This window comes from Siphateles boraxobius, unplaced genomic scaffold (assembly GCF_051911475.1).
Source record: "Siphateles boraxobius isolate OS27281-9 unplaced genomic scaffold, OSU_SipBor_1 241, whole genome shotgun sequence".
Lineage (NCBI taxonomy): Eukaryota > Metazoa > Chordata > Actinopteri > Cypriniformes > Leuciscidae > Siphateles > Siphateles boraxobius.
This window is the reverse complement of record NW_027508857.1, coordinates 366,112-383,581: the sequence shown is the minus strand read 5'-3', so window position 1 is coordinate 383,581 and position 17,470 is coordinate 366,112. Positions and strand designations below refer to the sequence as shown.

Below are 17,470 nucleotides of genomic sequence, written 5' to 3'. Positions count from 1 at the left end.
AGAATTTTATGTTTGGATCTGTCAGTGTTTTCATTCCTCCTTTTGTATTCTATTACAATTCAAATTTGCATTATAAAGCCCTAAATGTTCATCCTTCCATTAAAGTCCAGCCAACTGATGAAACCCAGAGAGTCGCGTTAGAATCGCCTTCTGCCGTGTTTGGGACTCAGATCTTCAGCTAAACATTTGTCTAAACATGTAGCTACGCTGCATCAGTCAGTTCTGCAGGAATCAAAACCAATCCTCAGGATTTCTGCACTATAAGATGAGTATCATTCTGCTAACATTATTGCACTGATTGTCCCTGTTTCCACATTGGGAAAGTAGAAGTCGGATCAGCTCCTGCTCCGCAGCTTCACATCGCAAACTACAGACACACACATGAGCATCACTTCAGTCCTGTAGGACCGAACTCAAAACACTATAAATCTACATCAGACGACCAGCTTATATCAGTGATCACTGCCTAAAATCTAATCATTATCCAATAGCTTAGTTTGTTCAATGAACACATAACTCGTCTTGTTGTACTATATGCTGTGTAAATAGATAAAATTTAGCATATGTGCATTTGTAAACCAATACAGCTGACTTGACTGACATTTACTGTGCCTGATTATCTAGAGTAATCGAGGCTGTTAATGTGGGCAGCAAAACTCTTATAAGATATATTTTTGATTTTGATTCCAGCAGACATGCTTCATAATCCAGCCTTTCTATGAAAAAGTATTGCGGTTCAGAAGAGAATAGCACTGGTTCTCAGTACTGTTGATATTAGCTCATTGCGCACACATGGACATCTGCCACATCCACTGGAATCAGGTCAGGATCTCATCGTAACCTTTATGTATGAATATGAGAGAAATTAACCTGCGTGAAGCATTAAATCATAATCTCGTTTTATTTTTAAAGCTGTTTTTATTTCTTATTTTTAACGCTGTTTGCTTATGGATAAGGTATTCCAGTCAGATAAATGATCTGAGAATAGACACACAGTCATGTCTGTGCAGGTTTCTTGATAACCCGTCCTCCGGTTACATCATGACGCATCAATGTATTGACTGATTTCAGAAGAGTCAACAGTTTAGGTGCTAATCTTTGAAGAGCTGTGAGAAAAATTTCCGTGTATCACATTATGAAACATCAGTCAGTCCATTTCCCAGATCAGTGGGCGGGGCTTTCGCGCTCCCTGCACGCCATTGGCTAAGCCCCAGAAAGGTGTGCGCGGAAGGCGAGCGCTCGTGCGATATAAACAGAACACCGGTGAGCGCGTGCAAGGTGATCCGCGCGTGCACTGGAGAAGATGCTTTCTCAGACTCTGAAGATGACCGCCAGGAGCGCGCTCCCTCTGCTCAGGTGTGCTGACGTCATGCGCGCGCCCCCGTCTCAGCAGGTGAAGACGCTCGAGCACATGCCCGGACCTTCTACCGCGGGATTCCTGTGGGATCTGTTCTTCAGACGCGGACTCTCTCGCCTCCACCAGCTGCAGGTGCGCGGACTGATATCTGCTACTTAGAAGCTTTATAAACTTTTGCTGAAATCTGCTGCTTTGATCTAGTAGGATCTTATTCGATTCCTATTTGAGTTGCTTCAAAATATTGACTCTTATGGTTATATGTATTTTCTTTTAAGAGGGACCCTTGTGTTCATCTGCAGTCCCTAAATTATGACACATACTGTTACAATGGCAGCAGCAACTACATGTAGTGCATTATCATTCATTCTAAAATCTAAAACGCAGCTGTATGTTTTCATGTATAAAGAGCTAATTTATACAAATTTAAAGTGTAGGCTATGTCATTTCAATTTAGAATATTATTTGAGAAATATTTAGTACCTGTGAACTTGCATTGAGTTTTCTCCACTCTCCAGTAATACCGTTTTAAATGTATTTGTTTAAATTAAATCATTATTGTTTAATTATTTATTTGCATTGTTTACATTAATCTAATTTGTATTTTTATTTTAATCCAATTTTAATTTATTTGTTTTAATATATTTAATTAATTAATAATTACTACCTTTTTTTACACTGTTTTTCTTTAAACATTTCTGTGAATCCCAAGAACTCTTTTGTTTTTGTTTGTTTGTTTTTTAAACCTGAAACCCATTCATGTTAATCGTTTCTCTGTGCATTAGTTTGCACCTGAAACCGTACGCTCACGAGTGATACGGTACTGTGTTTGCAGCTGGAGGGCAGGAGTAAGTACGGGCCGGTGTGGAAGGCCAGTTTCGGACCCATCCTGACGGTTCATGTGGCAGAACCGGATCTGATCGAGCAGGTTCTGCGGCAGGAGGGTCATCAGCCCATGCGGTCCGATCTCTCGTCCTGGAAGGATTACCGGCGGCTCCGGGGAGAAGGGTTCGGACTCCTGACAGCGTGAGTACAGGCACTCAGCAAACCCTTTCCCAGCGCTTTACTCGCCTGTCTGTCGCATAGTAGATGGGGTTCGAAGCGTCATTCTTTGCTTGTGATTTATGGTATGCTTGTAGTCATTGATCCCTCAGTGTGTGTGTTCAGTGAAGGCGAGGAGTGGCAGAGCGTGCGGCGTCTGCTTGGGAAACACATGTTACGACCCAAAGCTGTGGAGGCGTACGACCTCACGCTGAACTCAGTCGTCACGGACCTCGTGGAGAAGCTCAAGCTACGCCAGCGGCAGAACGCTAGCGGCCTCGTGACGGACGTCTCGGCCGAGTTCTACCGCTTCGGTCTGGAAGGTGAAGCGCTGACACTCCTGACGGTTTATCAGACACACCAGAGATTGGTGTAGTGCTGTATGACTTACACTGCCTCTTTCTCTGCTCTTCCCTGAAGGGATTTCCTCAGTGCTGTTTGAGTCCAGGATCGGCTGCCTCGACCCAGTGGTTCCAGTGGAGACGGAGCGCTTCATCCAGTCCATCAACAGCATGTTTGTCATGACTCTCCTCACGATGGCTATGCCTCAGTGGCTCCACCGGCTCCTTCCCAAACCCTGGGAAACCTTCTGCCGCTGCTGGGACGACATGTTCCGGTTCGGTGAGTGTCCGAAAGCGTAGAAGCGTAGGGTTACTGGGTTCAGAATTGGCTCCCTTAAATTAATGAGTGTGAAATTGATTTGAAACGGACACATCTTGTAGGAATTGGGATTCAACTGGTTATTCTCAATGGGTAAAGCATTCTAGGAAATTAAGTGTTTTATAAAGCAGTTTATATTTGTAAGTCAAGTGGCATTTGTAAATCTCTTTGAATGAAAGCATCAGCTAAATTAATACATGTAAATATATAAAGGTGACATTTCAAAGATACAGTATCTGTCTGTAAAAACCATCAAACTTCAAAGACGTTAAAACTTTGAAACAAGTATGGTGCATGTAGTTTTAAAAGCTCTGGTGGAAGGGGGAAATTATTCTTTGAAAAAGTATAATGGGGTGGGTGGGGGTTCCCCCCAAAGCATTACTAGCCAGCTGTGGTCGCAACTTTCATTTTTACTTACATTAAATCATAGTTCCAACAAACAATCCTAAACCGCATTGCAGAGGTGTTTTCGACCTATAGCTCTTTACCCGTGGTTAGTAGAATATTTTTATTAATTTGACTGACATGCAGTACAATCTAATCTATTTACAATCTATTTCAATCTCTATAGTGTCAAGAAGAAAGTGTTTTTGTGGAGAAAGCATGAATACTGGAGGGATGTGTATTTACGTAGCGCATGTAAACATGAACTCTTCTCGTCAGCAGGTTTCTCTTAATAAACGGCTTTCTGTTGTTCATGCAAATGAGCTATAATAATCTGATATCCGTTCTATTTGGAGTCGATTAATGGACAGAAGTTACACTGTACTGTTGTAGTTAAGCAGCAAGTTACACCATTGTTCAGGAAATGAACCCCAGATTAATACTGGCTGATGATCACTGGGTTAAAATGTAGGTATTTGCTTTAGGTTTCCTAACAAATGCACCCCTAATAGTCAAGTCAAGTCACATTTATTTATCTAGCGCTTTTTACAATACAGATTGTTTCAAAGCAGCTTTACAGAGATAACCGGAGAATGCAACAAAGTTTGTTTCCAGAAGAAAATAGAATCACAGTCCAGCTTAAGTGAGTTCAGTGAGGTTTCATTTTGATATAAAAATGTTATTAATTTAGTTAATGCTCTGGAGAGAGCATTCTGTGATGTCATCGTTAAGCTCAGTTCAGTTCTCATATGATAGTGTCAATGCCGGCAGATCAGTATTAATGTTGTATATTAAATAAAATTTTTAATCTAATGTCCCCAACTAAGCAAGCCAAGCCAATGGTAACAAAGGTCGAAAGTGGCGACAGTGGCACGAACTAAACCTCCATCAGTGATGAGAAAAACCCTCGTGAGAACCCAGACTCAGTCTCTCAGTTCTCCTCTGGCCAACGAACCAACAGTGTATGATTATGATTCAGGCATTACAGGTCAGAGGTCAGATTGGTTTGGAACAATCAGAATATTATGCAGTTCATCTGGTTGAAGATCAGAGTCATGCTGGTATGAAAAGTGTGTTGAGGATCAGTGCCGATGCTGTCGTGTCGATGAGGCCTTCACAGGGGAGAGTCTAGTGGACACAAGCTCTGCTGACACTTCAGGGATGTGGACGTGTCTGAGAGCAGGTCCACCATCTGATCTGGATACGGCCCGGATCCGGCTGATTTCAAACCTCGGAATAAGCAGAAAGACTAACATTAGCGTAGATGCCATCCTTCTTATGATGTAACGAGTATATCAGGTGTTATAGGAAGTGTTCCCGGTTCCAGCTGACCTAATTTATGCAGCCTAATAATCATTTAACTGATTTGAAGAATAGAAATGTATAATTTTCTATGTGTATGCTAAGCCAAAGAGATGTGTTTTTAGTCTAGATTTGAACTGACAGACTGTGTCTGCTTCCCGGACAATGTTAGGAAGAATTTTCCAAAGTTTTGGTGCTAAATAGGAAAAGGATCTACCGCCAGCAGTCGATTGCTGAAGGACTATAATGCGTTAAGAGCTTGCTCAAGTACTGGGGAGCTAAACCATTTAGTGCTTTGTAAGTAATCAGCAATATTTAAACATTTATACGATGTTTAATAGGGAGCCAATGCAGTGTTGACAGAACCGGGCTAATATGGTCTTCCTGGTTCTGGTAAGAACTCTAGCTGCTGCGTTTTGGTGGTTTGACTCTCTCTCCATGAAATTTGAAAAACGTGTAGTTTTTTCTTCCAGTTGCGCTCCATTTTTCTGGCTGCTCTCTTAAGGGCCTGAGTGTGCTCGTTGTACAACGGCGTTGGACTATTTTCTTTAATCTTCTTTAAGCGCAAAGGAGCAACTGTGTCTAAAGTGCTGGAAAAGAGATTCAAAAGTTTGTCGCAATATCGAGTTCTGCTAATCTATCTGGGATGCTGAGATGATGAAACTTATCAGGAAGACATTCTTTCGTGGCAGAAGTGATAGGTCTAACATATTTGAAACAAAGAGTCGGCTTTGCAGTCTTGGCTAAATGTAATTTACATGAGACTAGATAATGATCTGAGATGTCGTCGCTCTGCTGCAGAATTTCAACAGCATCAACATTGATTCCATGTGATAATATTAGATCTAGAGTATGATTACGACAATGAGTAGGTCCGGACACGTGTTGTCTAACTCCAATAGAGTTAAGAATGTCTTTAAATGCCAATCCCAATGCATCTTTTTCATTATCTACATGTATATTAAAATCACCAACAATTAGGACTTTATCTGCAGCCAGTACTAACTCTGATAGAAAGTCAGCAAATTCTTTGATAAAGTCTGTATGGTGCCCTGGTGGCCTGTATACAGTAGCCAGCACAAATCTCAAACATGATTTATCATTTGCACTAGATATGTTTACATTAAGCACCAACACTTCAAATGAATTATATTTGAAACTAGACTTCTTAGTAATTCTGAAGATATTACTATAAATTACAGCAACACCTCCCCCTTTGCCTTTCAGACGAGGTTCATGTTTATAACCGTAATCTTGGGGGGTGCACTCATTTAAAGTAATGTAATTGTCTGGTTTTAGCCAGGTTTCTGTCATACACAGCACATCTAGGTTATAATCTATGATCATATCATTAACTATGAGCGCTTTTGAAGAGATTGAATATTCAGCAACCCGAGCTTTATCATTTGTTCATTTGTATTATATCCATTTTTTATTTCTTGAACATCAATTACATTTTTACTCTTAGATCGGTTTGGAAGTTTTTTTGTATGTCCTAATTCGGGGAACAGACACAGTCTCTATATGATGATATCTAGGTGAAAGAGGCTCTATGTGATGGGATTTATCTGACCTTGGTGATGCGAGGCCGCTAGCAGACGGTCGGTTTAGCCAGTTTGTCTGCTTCCTGACCTGAGCCCCAGATTGTCATGTTTTGTCTCTAAGACTGTGAGCCAAATTACTAGAGAGAAGAGCAGCACCATCCCAGGAGGGATGAATACCATCTCTTTTCAACAGGTCAGGTTTCCCCCAAAAACTTTTCCAATTTGTCTGCGAATTCTATATTATTTTGCGGACACCACTTAGACAGCCAGCCATTGAGTGATGACAATCTACTAACTATCTCATCACTCCTTCGAACAGGAAGGGGTCCAGAGCAAATTTCAGTGCCTGACATCGTACTTGCGAGTTCACTCACCTCTTTAATGTTCATTTTAGTGATCTCCGTCTGGCGAAGTCGGACATCATTAGTGCCAACGTGAATAATAATCTTAGAGAATTTACGATTAACATTAGCTAGCACTTTTAAATTTGCTTTGATGTCATGTGTGAGATTTTGAAACTCTTCCTGTCATCACAGCGAAAGGTCACATCGATCAGCGTCTTGAGGAGGAGAGGCAGAAGATGTCTCGAGGAGAGCGTTTAGAGGGACGATACCTGACCTATTATCTGTCTCAGGCCGGCGTGCCGCTGAAGTCTGTGTACAGTAATGTGACTGAGCTGCTCCTCGCTGGCGTCGACACGGTATGAATGAATGAAATGAATTAGATTTTACTGAAAGATCACCGTACCAAGTGGACAGACCATATCTGATCACACTTTCTAGTACAGACTGATGACAGATAAATTTCAACTCCATAGGAAAATTATGTTTCTTTTTTATCAGTCTGGGTTAGGGTTAGTATGAGTCTCCTTCATCAGCCCGTGACATTAAACAGGGCATTTGCAGGGTTTTAAAATTACATTATTGAGATCAACACGAATTAAATTAATACCATATGTCCATTCAGAATATACCCATGAAATCAAATTTTTTTAAATCTCAGATTCATCTCTATTTAATAAAACAAGTTTGCACATTTAACAAGGCCATAATACTGCTTATCAGCAAAACAGGGTTATTGCTCATAATTTTATATCCTCATATTCTCCATTGTTGCGGCTCCTCTCTTCCCAGTCTGTCAGTAACGTTCTGTTTACTTCCTGTCTCTATGAAACCCCTCCTTCTGATGACAGTGATTCGGCTCTGTCTATTAAAGCTTTGATAAGTCTGATCACAGCGAACATTCAGATCTGTGTTCTGATCCAGAGAGAGCCGTTGTCATGTTTAGATATGAAACAGCTTCACAAACAGTCTTTTCAACACACAGTATCATTAATTCTGTCTTACAATCATTCAGATTATCACAGAAGTACTGGGATAAAAGTTTATAGTTCAGATATTAACACTGATGTCTAAGGTAGTGATCAAAAAGGAGTAAATCAGCTTTTGAAAGAAACTTGATGCTTCAAATAAATATTGGATCAATAACATCTTTACACCAGTAGGTGGAGACAAGTGACTGTTCAAAAAATGCGTAAAGATTCTTTATTAAATTCTTTATAAGTCTTTATAAGTGAGTCATTGAATAATTCATTGAATCAATCATTGAAATCGATTTTATTTTATTTTTTGAATAATTGAATATTATATATCTATTATATATAATATATCTGGGGGGTCTTGTTGTCAGCGGTTATACTCAATATATCTTCCAACCCTAGCAACGCTCCTGACATGGACCCTAATTAAAAAGTTTTACACCTAAGTAAATGAGTTTTACTTTTGACAAATCGGTTGAAATTCATGTATACCAGTCATATCAGTAGCCTTAATAAAAGCTTTGCAGGGTCAGATTGACCGGGTTAACCAACCCGTTATACACTTCACAGGCTTTCTACAATGGCCTTGGTCAAGTTTTCTACAGCGATTTACACACTACAGATGGTATTAAAGCAGATTCACAGTAATAAACAGAATCAGTGATGCAAACTTCATCAAATTTGAGACTTATTCAGTTTTAGCTATTAACAGCTCTACAGAAGACAAGAGTCATTATTCAGATCAATTCACTTTAACTACCACTTTTGCACGAAGCTGCACCCACACTTCTAGATCCATGATAACTCATACCTTTATATAATATTAGGCTGATATTCTAATAAAGACTGAGGTTGGGTGTCCAAATACAAATTCCTGATATATGTTCCTGTCTGATTCCCGCTGTAGATCTCCAGCACGCTGTCCTGGTCCCTGTACGAGCTCTCTCGGCATCGGGAGGTCCAGAAGGCTCTGCGGGACGAGGTTCTGAGCGTGATGAAGGACCGGACCGTCCCAAACGCAGGCGACGTCGCTGCCATGCCTCTCATGAAGGCCGTGATCAAGGAAATCCTCAGGTAGAAGGACTGAAGTTTTGTGCATTCACTCTTCTGTCAAATACAGTTTATCCATTCCCCTTCTTTTGATGAGTTCATTATATCAAATTAAGTACTGAAACATTTCTAGGCTCTATCCTGTGATTCCGGCCAATGCGAGAGTCATCCCAGATAAAGATATTAAAGTTGGAGGATATCTCATCCCTAGAAACGTGAGTAAAGCTTTTGTGCTTTAAAACTTTACCTGTGCACTTCGTGAAGCTGGTGTTTACAGGCGTGTGTGTGATCAATCCTTGACAGACTCTGATCACTCTCTGCCACTACGCCACGTCCCGTGACCCGAAACACTTCCGAGACCCGGACTCCTTCGTCCCGCAGCGCTGGTTGAGTCGCTCCGAGGGAAACCATCCGTTCGCCTCGGTTCCCTTCGGCGTGGGCAAACGCAGCTGCATCGGCCGGCGCATCGCTGAGCTGGAGCTATACCTGGCGCTTTCTAGGGTATTTATTCTGCAGTCAAACCTGCATTAAATGGAATTGACCTGCTCTATTTTCTACATGCATGTTATTGATCTTATTGAGAACTATTCGTCCACGCTTGCCTTTTTTTCTTTTTTGCCCCTGTAATATTTAATCAGAATATGATCCCTGGATCTTCCAGTGAGTTGTCAGTCTTCTCTCTGGTGACGTATGCAGGATTCTCCTAGAGATGTGTCCCTCAGTATCTTCAGCCCTCACTGTCCTGCAGAGTTTATTTCCAACCAGCTTTTCCCAGCAATCCTGAAGAGCGTGATTAGCTGGTTCCGGTGTGTCTGATTAGGGTTGGAACTAAACTCTGCATGACAGTGATTTAGTGCACTTAAGCTCCGCCCCTGCAACACTTAAACTCCGCCCCTGCAATAGTCAAGTCAAGTCAAGTCATCCTCATTTATATAGCGCTTTTAACAATGTAGATTGTTTCAAAGCAGCTTTATAGGGATAAACATATAATTTAAGGTAACAGAGATTGGTTTAGTTTTATAGTGGCTCTTGAAAAATGTTTTTTCCAGCTAAAGTTAGTTTTGATTGATTCACTTCCGTCTAAATGATCATTTGTTATTAAATTAGGGGCCGCTAAGACGACACCGTTCTCTCTAAACAGACTTTAAACGTGAACCTGTGATAGACGCTGATGGCGTTCACATGCGCATTAAGAATTGATTCTATAGTTATGTGCGTTTGAATATATGTGCGCAGGTTTGTAATTCCTTACACACCATGCCTAAACAAACTACTTGTCTTGTCTATAAATTTTGATGCAGAATTTTATTTTATCTTATCACTTCGGGTAGGTACGCGAACCGAAAAATTCCACAAGGCTTTATCTGTAGAGTGGTATAGGGATCCTCCATAGGGAGAGGCTAGTTGGCACTTCAGCACTGCATTGTTATCGGGTCCAGGCGAAAGTCCTTCGTCAGATCTGGAAACAGCCTGGATCCGGCAGGCTGCGGGAAAACCTCGGGATAAACAAAGACACTAAAATTAGCGTAGATGCCATTCTTCTTACGAGTACATCAGGATTTAAGGGAAGTGTTCCCAGTTCCGGCTGACCTAATCTAAGCAGCCTAATATTGAATTATAGAAGTCTATAGAGTGTTATGTGAATGCTAGGTCAAAGAGATGTGTTTTTAGTCTAGCTTTGAACTGACAGACTGTGTCTGCTTCCCGGACAATGTTAGGAAGATTGTTCCAAAGTTTTGGTGCTAAATAGGAAAAGGATCTACCGCCAGCAGTCGATTTAGATATTCTAGGTATTATCAACTGGCCAGAGTTTTGAGATCGCAATAGACGTGAAGGACTATAATGCGTTAAGAGCTCGCTCAAGTACTGGGGAGCTAAACCATTTAGTGCTTTGTAAGTAATCAGCAATATTTTAAAATTTATACGATGTTTAATAGGGAGCCAATTCAGTGTTGACAGAACCGGGCTAATATGGTCGTACTTCCTGGTTCTGGTAAGAACTCTAGCGGCTGTGAACTAGTTGTTCCGCATTTGTCAATGAGAGCATATGACGTAATTTGGATATATTTTTAAGATGGAAAAATGCGGTTTTACAGACACTAGACACTAGAATACTTAAGCTCCACCCCTGCAACACTTAAACTCCGCCCCTGCAACACTTAAGCCCTGCATCTGCATCATTTAAACTCCGCCCCTGCAACACTTAAGGCTTGTTCGACTTGAACTGGCGCTGCACAGACCGATCGGTTGATGACATCAAAGTACCGCGAGAGCGATTAGAGAGCAGACGGCTCCTTATGCTTTTGAATCGCTCTCGCGGTACTTTGATGTCATCAACCGATCGGTCTGTGCAGCGCCAGTTCAAGTCGAACAAGCCTTTAAACTTCGCCCCTGCAACACTTAAACCCCACCCCTGCAAAACTTAAACTCCACCCCTGCAACACTTAAACCCCACCCCTGCAAAACTTAAACTCCACCCCTGCAACACTCAAACTCCGCCCTGCAACATTTAAACTCTACACCTGCAAAACTTAAATCCCGCCCCTGCATCATTTAAACTCCGCCCCGTAACACCTAAACTCCGCCCCTGCAACACTTAAACTCCACCCCTGCTACACTTAAACCCCACCCCTGCAACACTTAAACTCCACCCCTGCAACACTTAAACCCCACCCCTGCAAAACTTAAACTCCACCCCTGCAACACTTAAACCCCACCCCTGCAACACTTAAACCCCACCCCTGCAACACTTAAACTCCGCCCCTGCAACACTTAAACTCCGCCCCTGCAACACTTAAACTCCACCCTTGCAACACTTAAACCCCACCCCTGCAACACTTAAACTCCACCCCTGCAACACTTAAACCCCACCCCTGCAAAACTTAAACTCCACCCCTGCAACACTCAAACTCCGCCCTGCAACATTTAAACTCTACCCCTGCAAAACTTAAATCCCGCCCCTTACACTGTTTTATCACATCGCTCCTGTTTGGACACAGTGTAAAACTCCAGTCACACACACTGGTGCTTCTGTCCACAGTGTAAAACTCCAGTCACACACACTGGTGCTTCTGTCCACAGTGTAAAACTCCAGTCACACACACTGGTGCTTCTGTCCACAGTGTAAAACTCCAGTCACACACACTGGTGCTTCTGTCCACAGTGTTAAACTCCAGTCACACACACTGGTGCTTCTGTCCACAGTGTAAAACCACTCACACACACTGGTGCTTCTGTCCACAGTGTAAAACCACTCACACACACTGGTGCTTCTGCCCACAGTGTAAAACCACTCACACACACTGGTGCTTCTGTCCACAGTGTAAAACTCCAGTCACACACACTGGTGCTTCTGTCCACAGTGTAAAACTCCAGTCACACACACTGGTGCTTCTGTCCACAGTGTAAAACCACTCACACACACTGGTGCTTCTGTCCACAGTGTAAAACTCCAGTCACACACACTGGTGCTTCTGTCCACAGTGTAAAACTCCAGTCACACACACTGGTGCTTCTGTCCACAGTGTAAAACTCCAGTCACACACACTGGTGCTTCTGTCCACAGTGTAAAACTCCAGTCACACACACTGGTGCTTCTATCCACAGTGTAAAACTCCAGTCACACACACTGGTGCTTCTGTCCACAGTGTAAAACTCCAGTCACACACACTGGTGCTTCTGTCCACAGTGTAAAACTCCAGTCACACACACTGGTGCTTCTGTCCACAGTGTAAAACCACTCACACACACTGGTGCTTCTGTCCACAGTGTAAAACCACTCACACACACTGGTGCTTCTGTCCACAGTGTAAAACCACTCACACACACTGGTGCTTCTATCCACAGTGACAGACGTGTGCTCCAGGTTCGTGTGTTTCTTTGATTCATGACACATTTTTTTCTCTCACAGATTTTAATGCACTTCGATGTGGAGCCGGCAAAAGAGAACGACACAGTGCGTCCGATGACCAGAACTCTTCTGGTTCCAGAGAGACAGATCAACCTGCGTTTCATTGAGCGCTGACCTGGAGGTCAGAGGTCACCAGGACCCGGTGAGACAGAACTGGCCGTCTCTGATGGTGAGATCCAGAGAACCAGGAGGATTCTGGGACGTCCCGAAGAGAAGGAGGCCTGAGACCAGCAACGGGTCACGAACCCATGATGCGTGTGTGACTCCCTGTACAGCTGTGTGGATCTGCGGGAACTCAACGACTGGGGAAAAGCTGAAGTGTGACCTCGTATTTATCATCCATGCAAACATAAGCATGTAAGAAAAGCTAAAGATGTCCATTGTTGGATAAAGTTGCACAGAAATACTTTTGTTCTCTTCGGGACTGGGAAAACGGAAAGGCACAGGGATCTACTTGTCAATATAATTACAGCTGTTCATTTATAGATACTTTCATGTAAAACGGCTCACGGACGAGGAGAGAACCCATGTAGAGGAGACGCTCATGGTCAAATGAAGATCTGGTGCTAATATACTGTTTTTGTCAGTTTAAGAACCGCTGCGCTCCGTCTCCTCTGGTCTTATTCACTGTGGTCACTTGCTGTCTATTGAGATGAAAGATGTCAGTGTTGGAGGACACGGCATGTGCTTTATAACTCCATATAAAGATACTTTTCCCACATTAACTGTTTGCAAGTGCTGCATTAACTGTGAACTGGAATAATATAAAATTTCTAAAGATTACCCGTTCATACATATTCAGGAATAATATTAGACTCTAAATAATTGCTATGAATCACATCTGCAATTACATGCAGGCATTATTTTTTTTAAATAATTACAATGTGAAAACATGCATGTACACACTAAGTGCATTTTATCAAAGGTTAATTTACATGTTAGTACATACTAGTTAGAGACACTTAATGTAAATGGCACCATTCGTTCATTTAACATTTTCTTTCAAGTAAACTTCAAAGGTAACTGCATTTACTGGATTCTTAAAAAACATTCATGTTGATGGTTATAAAGTGTCCGCTTTTGATAAAAACTCTGTGGCTCGCTCTTATTCTATAGTCCATGATAGTTGCACAGAGCTTGTTTAACCCACTTCAGAGGCCTGGCACACAGCAGGTTTCTCAGAATAAGATTGCAGAGTTACGCTGTTCTAGTAACACAAAGGCTGATGAACACAAGGCCACTCTGTGTTTGCTCTGACATTTTCAGCCGAAGTCTTTAAACACCAGCCGCTCTGAGCTTTGACAAGTGTACAGGGATCAGAGCGATCAAAGCTCATGTGTGCTTCCATCCTTATTACTGGGAAATGTGCAAGAGGAACCACAGCTCCACTGGGGTTTCCAGATGTGGACTGAGAGGATTCTGGTCTATTAAGTATGAATGTAATAGCAATCAAAAATAGTTCTGCGTTATTTGTGCACAGCACTGATGGAAGACCGCCCATCCTGTGGTGCAGGACTGTTCGAGAACTGAAAGCCTGACATATGAATTAATAGTCAGAAAAATAGTATGATAAATAGTATGGCTCATATAGTATGATATATTGAGAATATGGAGCTCATTGTCGAGGAGGGAAAAACACCTGACAACAAAAAACAGTGATATTTAAAGATTAAATTCAATTTAGCCTACAGAGAATTGATGACGCAGTCTGTATACAGGCGATCGAGCGGATGAACCAGAACATGAATGCAACATTCAGCGTTTTTACAAAGAAACCCATTATAAAGAAAATGCTTTACCATTTCCGTGGACCAAGCTACACATTACGAGTTGTGGTCTCGTTGGCAGAAATTAATTTAGATGAGATTAGATATGGGGTCCGTTCTTTGTACGTTGCTTAAAACATCCGAGATCAAGCGAGACATCCAAGATAATATCATCGTGCTCATCATGATCCGGCTAATTAGCTTCTTCAAACACTGACTCCTGCTGGTTATGATTAGTATCGCTGTATTGAGTTATCGGAGATAATTGCAAAATTATTAATCTGTAACGTTCGTTATTTTGAATAGAAATCATCGCTCATAAAGCAGTCATTCACGTCTTCTCCGGTTTATTTGTGTTCACATACATACAGCATCCGCCAGGGCTCTTAGTCCAATGGTGCACATATTTGGAGAAATAATGATTTTCATGTTCCAGTAAATTATGCGATCTGAAGCTCAAACAGCGAACACATTGGGCCAGTTGTTCAAAACATTTAATCTGGATCAAAATGATCTGGATTTGGAAATCCCATTTTTTCCTATTCAGGATCAGGTAATCCGTCTTACTTTTATGCCGGTTTTTCAAAGCAACATTGGACTGGGTCACCCTGATCCAGATACACAGTTTTCAAGATTACCAAATCCGGATTACCAGTGCTCTAAATGGGACAACATATCCTTTAGCTATGTAAAGAACAGGTAGAAGAGCCAATATGGAGTCACTGTAAATGCTTCTTATTTTGAGACAAAACACAAAAATAACAAAAACATCCACTTCCATTCGTAAATTTCTTTTATGACCCCTCATCTGAGCCACAACAGATAAAAAAAAAATACATTGTAGATATTTTGAAAATGTCGTAAAAAAATTTTTTTGAATGAGGGACTGACTGGACGTTTAGTATGCAATTGCTAGAAATTATTTTTGACAGGCTCATCTCTGATGATTGTTTCTTTGAAATTAATATACGGTGATGAATGACAGAAAAATTGAATTATATTATTTTTGTTTGTTATTGAAATCTGTTTGGGGGATTATTTCATGGGGACAAGATCATTTTTATTTTTACTTTAGTTTACTGAATAGCTTTATTGGTAGCCTATGTCTACTTTATCTACTTTATCACTGTTACAACGGTTACACAAGTCAAGTGCAAAATATAAATAAAAGTATATATACACTAAATGATACAAAAGTATTATTTGACCAATTTAAAAGTTTTACTACATTTTCTTCTTGGAATCCACCTTGAAATCCTATCCCCTGTTGGGATCAGGATAATACTGTTTTTTTGGATCAAAGTTATCCAAATCATACTGACAAGTTTTGAACAACACAAACTGAAGGTTTGATCCAGATTAAAATTAGGATTGGATTCCATGATCTAATCTGATGTCAGACTCATTCTTTCCCTTTTGAACAACCCATTTTCAAGATTTGATCCAATCCGATAACCAAAATCCGAACAGTTTACCTTTGAACAACTGGCCCATTGAAATATGCCTATGGATCTATCTCTCCTCTTCCTGATTTGCGTCAGTTCTCTGTGCTCTCTTATTCGTTACAGAGCTGTCAATCATCTCACGTGGCTGAACGTGACAATAATCCTGCCCTTCTGCATGACGCGCTGCTGTGTACACTTCCTCTTTCTGACCTCCGTGATAACAAAGCTAAGACACATCTCTTCACCTGAAACAAGAAGCTAATAAATGCACGATTTCGAGTATATGTGGTTTGTGTGTGATTTTCGATATTTTCATATGAATAAAGAATGTTTACAGTATTGCTATGCAAGGTGTAGCCATTAGCTGCATATAAAATGCTATATAACATATTTCAACATCTTTTTTTTTTACTTAAAACCATTTTAAACCACGACCGGAATATGATACAAATACTCGATGGTGGTTTAAAGTGAAGTTTAAGTAAAAGTGTAATATTAATATTTTAAATTGTGTCATGTAGCTTGATGCTACTTGCTCTAATCCACCTGCTGTAGGAGCTTTTCTATTCCATAATCTTCTTTGTTAATATATATATATATAATTATTTTTTTCTAACAAGACTTAAGATAATAGTTTGACCTTGATACTATGTACAAACTAAACCACCTGGATCCTAGAACTGCGGTCCTGAAACCGCTGCCGCCGCTATATCATCCAGTTCGTTAGGTGGCGCTGTCACAAAAAACTAGGGTCCTGAAACCCTGAAACTGCTTTCTCCGGTTGTGCAAGAACATACTACTGATAATTGCGCGTTCATGCGCTGGGTTAAAATGGGATATGTACAAGGGGGTAATCCATCAGCCGGAAGTTGAAGCTGCCTCCGGGGGCCGCCATTGTAGCAGAACTGCACCTGCTGTTAGCATGCCATTGACTCCCATTCATTTTGGCGTCACTTTGACAGCGAATAACTTTACATCTGAGGTGTCCAAAGACTCCATTTGTCCATTATTTATTTCTAAAGAAACACGACAATGTATAAAAGGCTCCATTACTTTGTATCTTACGTTATGGCCCCGTAGAAGCCATTCTTGTAAAAATAGGCTAAAAATTGCGTCATAACCACGCGACTTTATGTCGCACAATAGAGACATTACCGTATAGACAGGAGGAGAAGCTCGCACAGTCTCGCAGGCAGTCTTTTACTGTCTAAAGTCAGCCCATGGCATAGATAGAGTCCATAAAAGCAACGCGACAAAATATTTAACAACGTTTTTGAGGAATTGGAAATAATTCGATATGTGGCAAGTGAATACATATGAAGTAACATTTATCCACGAACTTTAAATTATTTATCTACTACTACACCTACGGGGGATGGGGAAATTAATTATCAGGAAATTATACAGGCAATGGAAGAAGAAAAAAACATCTCAATGTCTATCGCGGTTAACGTTGTTCCTTTATTTATTTACACATCTACGCTTGAAGATGAATGTGATCCTGTTCGGAAGCCATATGTACAAAATGCCTACATAACGTGAAATAAAGAAAAACGGTTTTGTTCAAGTGTTTGTGACCGTGATTTATTAGCCAAAACTACATGATTTTACACCTAGCTCACAATTCTTTATATATTGGAATATTATATGGTCATGTAATATTGAATGGATACGAAAATGACTCGAGGGGACATTA

The 17,470-nt window shown here is 41.0% G+C and overlaps 1 protein-coding gene across 1 annotated transcript; it reads left to right on the top strand.

Annotated features, from left to right (window-relative positions):
- Positions 1-1,170: 1,170 nt before the first annotated feature.
- Positions 1,171-13,288, top strand: cyp27b1 (cytochrome P450, family 27, subfamily B, polypeptide 1). Its single transcript, XM_077241879.1, has 9 exons — positions 1,171-1,489; positions 2,190-2,380; positions 2,522-2,718; positions 2,816-3,016; positions 6,822-6,985; positions 8,511-8,677; positions 8,787-8,868; positions 8,957-9,154; positions 12,564-13,288. The coding sequence occupies exons 1-9, from the start codon at positions 1,304-1,306 to the stop codon at positions 12,675-12,677; spliced, it is 1,500 nt and encodes a 499-aa protein (XP_077097994.1). The 5' UTR covers positions 1,171-1,303; the 3' UTR covers positions 12,678-13,288.
- The last annotated feature ends 4,182 nt before the right edge of the window (positions 13,289-17,470 follow it).

Bases quoted from the DNA above. Each gene is read 5' to 3' on its own strand.
- cyp27b1 (XM_077241879.1), top strand. From the start codon at position 1,304: ATGCTTTCTCAGACTCTGAAGATGACCGCCAGGAGCGCGCTCCCTCTG. The intron at 2,719-2,815 runs GTGAAGCGCTGA...TCTTCCCTGAAG, and splicing joins CTACCGCTTCGGTCTGGAAG to GGATTTCCTCAGTGCTGTTT. The intron at 8,678-8,786 runs GTAGAAGGACTG...AAACATTTCTAG, and splicing joins GTGATCAAGGAAATCCTCAG to GCTCTATCCTGTGATTCCGG.